Raw genomic sequence first — 2233 nt, 5'->3', positions numbered from 1 at the left:
TACAGCAGATATTGTAATATGATATCTTAATAATAAGGATAATATTATGGATTTGAGGTTAGGGAAAATATATTTGATTTGTGTTTTCTATAACTTTTATTTTTTATTTCTAAAAACAAATTCTTTATTGTATCATTTCTAACCCAAATAATAATATTGTCACACTTCATCATACAACAATTAAAAAATTAAAATTAAATACTATAAGAACATCTAAAATAAAACATTCATGAAAATATAATTTTGGAAACAACAAAAATCTGATTACATCATAATATTTTCCTCTCTATGTAACTTCTTGTACGCAGCTCATCTTAGTCTGTTGGCTGGGAGTTTTAGCTAACAATCAAGAGATTTCGTATGTGAAGATCTGTGTGTGAGTTTGTCTTAATTGACCTAAATGTCTTCCAAAAAAAGGAAAAAAAAACTTTTTATCAGCCCTTAAATGATTGCACTCATCTTCCTTCACCTTCAAATGAGATTAATTACCAATATATTATGCAAAACAGACAAATAAAGGCTAATTAACACATCTTATCTACATTTCTTCTTCAATCTCTACCTTTCCTCTCTTTAAAATTCTCTGATGCTAACCCAACTTACAAACAAAATTGGGGATTGATGAATATTGGTACTTTAGCACTTATCAGCTTTTGTTATCTTCAGCTTTTTGACAGTAGTTAAGAAAAGCCTGTATTCAAAAATAATAATAATAAATAATACAAAATATTTTTAAGAAATTAGGGTTTGAGAAAAAAAGAGAAAAAAAAAAAAACTGAAAGGAAGCTTACTCCCATGGGACATCTCCAACCATCATCCAATCTCCTTCCTTATCTTCATATGTGAGAACATTTGCTGTGGTTGAAGGGTTTTGACATACATCAGGATCTGCATTTATTCATGCAATAATAATAATAATAATAATAATAAATTAATAAAATAAAATCATAGAAATGTTTCTCCTACTGTCTTTGGGCTCCTATTGGTTGTATGCTTGATGCATTTTTTTTAAATAATGTAATATTTTTTACTTTATATATATATTCTTGAAATTTTCCTTATTTATAAAATTAGTTTGTAATTATATAAAAATAAATCATCAAATTTGTGTATTTGTATGTGCTACAATCAAATCATGAAAATTTTAACAAATTATTGAAAAAATAATGTAATTTCTTTAAAAGGAAATCATTTTTTTTATTATGATTGTTAAAATAGTTTCAAAAATTCCTGATTGATAAAACATCAATCAACCAATCACATAGTCAATTGTTCTAAGAAAAAAAATGCTAATAATGTTGGAAGACAATATGCGGCATTGCATGTGAGCCACAATATATTGAAAGAGATGATAATAACTTAAAAAATAAATTAAGAATAAAAAAAAATAATTATATAAAATTAAATGAAATTGTTCTTACAGACAATTGTGGTCCTGAACATCTGTTGAAGTGTTCTTATCAGACTTTGATAGCCATCTTGAGTTAATAAATTTAGCTTCCTTCCAATTGGAATTCCTTCCATATAGACCTTCACAAATAAGCTTTCAGTCCTGTAAACAAATGAAGAAGAAGAAGAAGAAGAAGAAGAAGAGGAGAAGTCAATGTTATTTTATCTGAATATTCTGATATGTTTGTGTTAGGATGAAAGGACAAATGATCAGAATTATTTCATAAGAGCTCAAAAGTAAATGAGAAAAGAAAGAAACAGGAACTGAAAAATAGGAACAATAGAGAAATAATCTCAATACAAAGGAGGAAATGATAAAAAAGAAGAAGAGGAAGAAGAAGAAGAACGGTGAATGTTGCAAGTATGTTACTACCTTTCAGTGGGAGAATTTGCCTGAAAGGAAGAAGTAGAGAGGCTCAGTCCGAGCTGTAGATCTGTGCTTAAGGCCCTCCTGGTATTATAGGAGGAAGATGAAGAAGAAGAAATAGGGGGGTGGCTGCTGCTATCTATGGAGGAAGAAGGAGAATTTTCTAGTTCTTCCATTTCGATAAACAAAGACAGGTATGAGCTTGTAGATGCCCATAGCCTGTAATATATATACCAATATAAAATAGAAAATTACTGTGTTTTAGGAAATTAAGGTTTCATTTGGACTGATTTCTTATTGATTTCTAAAGCAGTTTTCTAGTACAAAAAATTTAATTTTTAAACTAGCGAGTTGCTTTAGAAAGCATTATGAAAGCCCTACCAAACGGAGCAAATTATTAGGTGTGGACACCGAACA

The 2233-nt window shown here is 28.7% G+C and overlaps 1 protein-coding gene across 1 annotated transcript; it reads right to left on the bottom strand.

Moving 5' to 3' along the window:
* Positions 1-219: 219 nt before the first annotated feature.
* Positions 220-2031, bottom strand: LOC110107949 (auxin-responsive protein IAA4-like). Its single transcript, XM_020838399.2, has 4 exons — positions 1823-2031; positions 1422-1552; positions 792-888; positions 220-691 (listed from the first exon to the last, which is right to left on the bottom strand). The coding sequence occupies exons 1-4, from the start codon at positions 1990-1992 to the stop codon at positions 637-639; spliced, it is 453 nt and encodes a 150-aa protein (XP_020694058.1). The 5' UTR covers positions 1993-2031; the 3' UTR covers positions 220-636.
* Positions 2032-2233: the final 202 nt, after the last annotated feature.

The sequence above is a fragment of the Dendrobium catenatum genome, unplaced genomic scaffold (genome assembly GCF_001605985.2).
Source record: "Dendrobium catenatum unplaced genomic scaffold, ASM160598v2 fragScaff_scaffold_282, whole genome shotgun sequence".
In the NCBI taxonomy this organism is placed as follows: domain Eukaryota; kingdom Viridiplantae; phylum Streptophyta; class Magnoliopsida; order Asparagales; family Orchidaceae; genus Dendrobium; species Dendrobium catenatum.
Note: the sequence above shows the minus strand (reverse complement) of the source record. Positions and strands in the feature narration are given on the sequence as shown.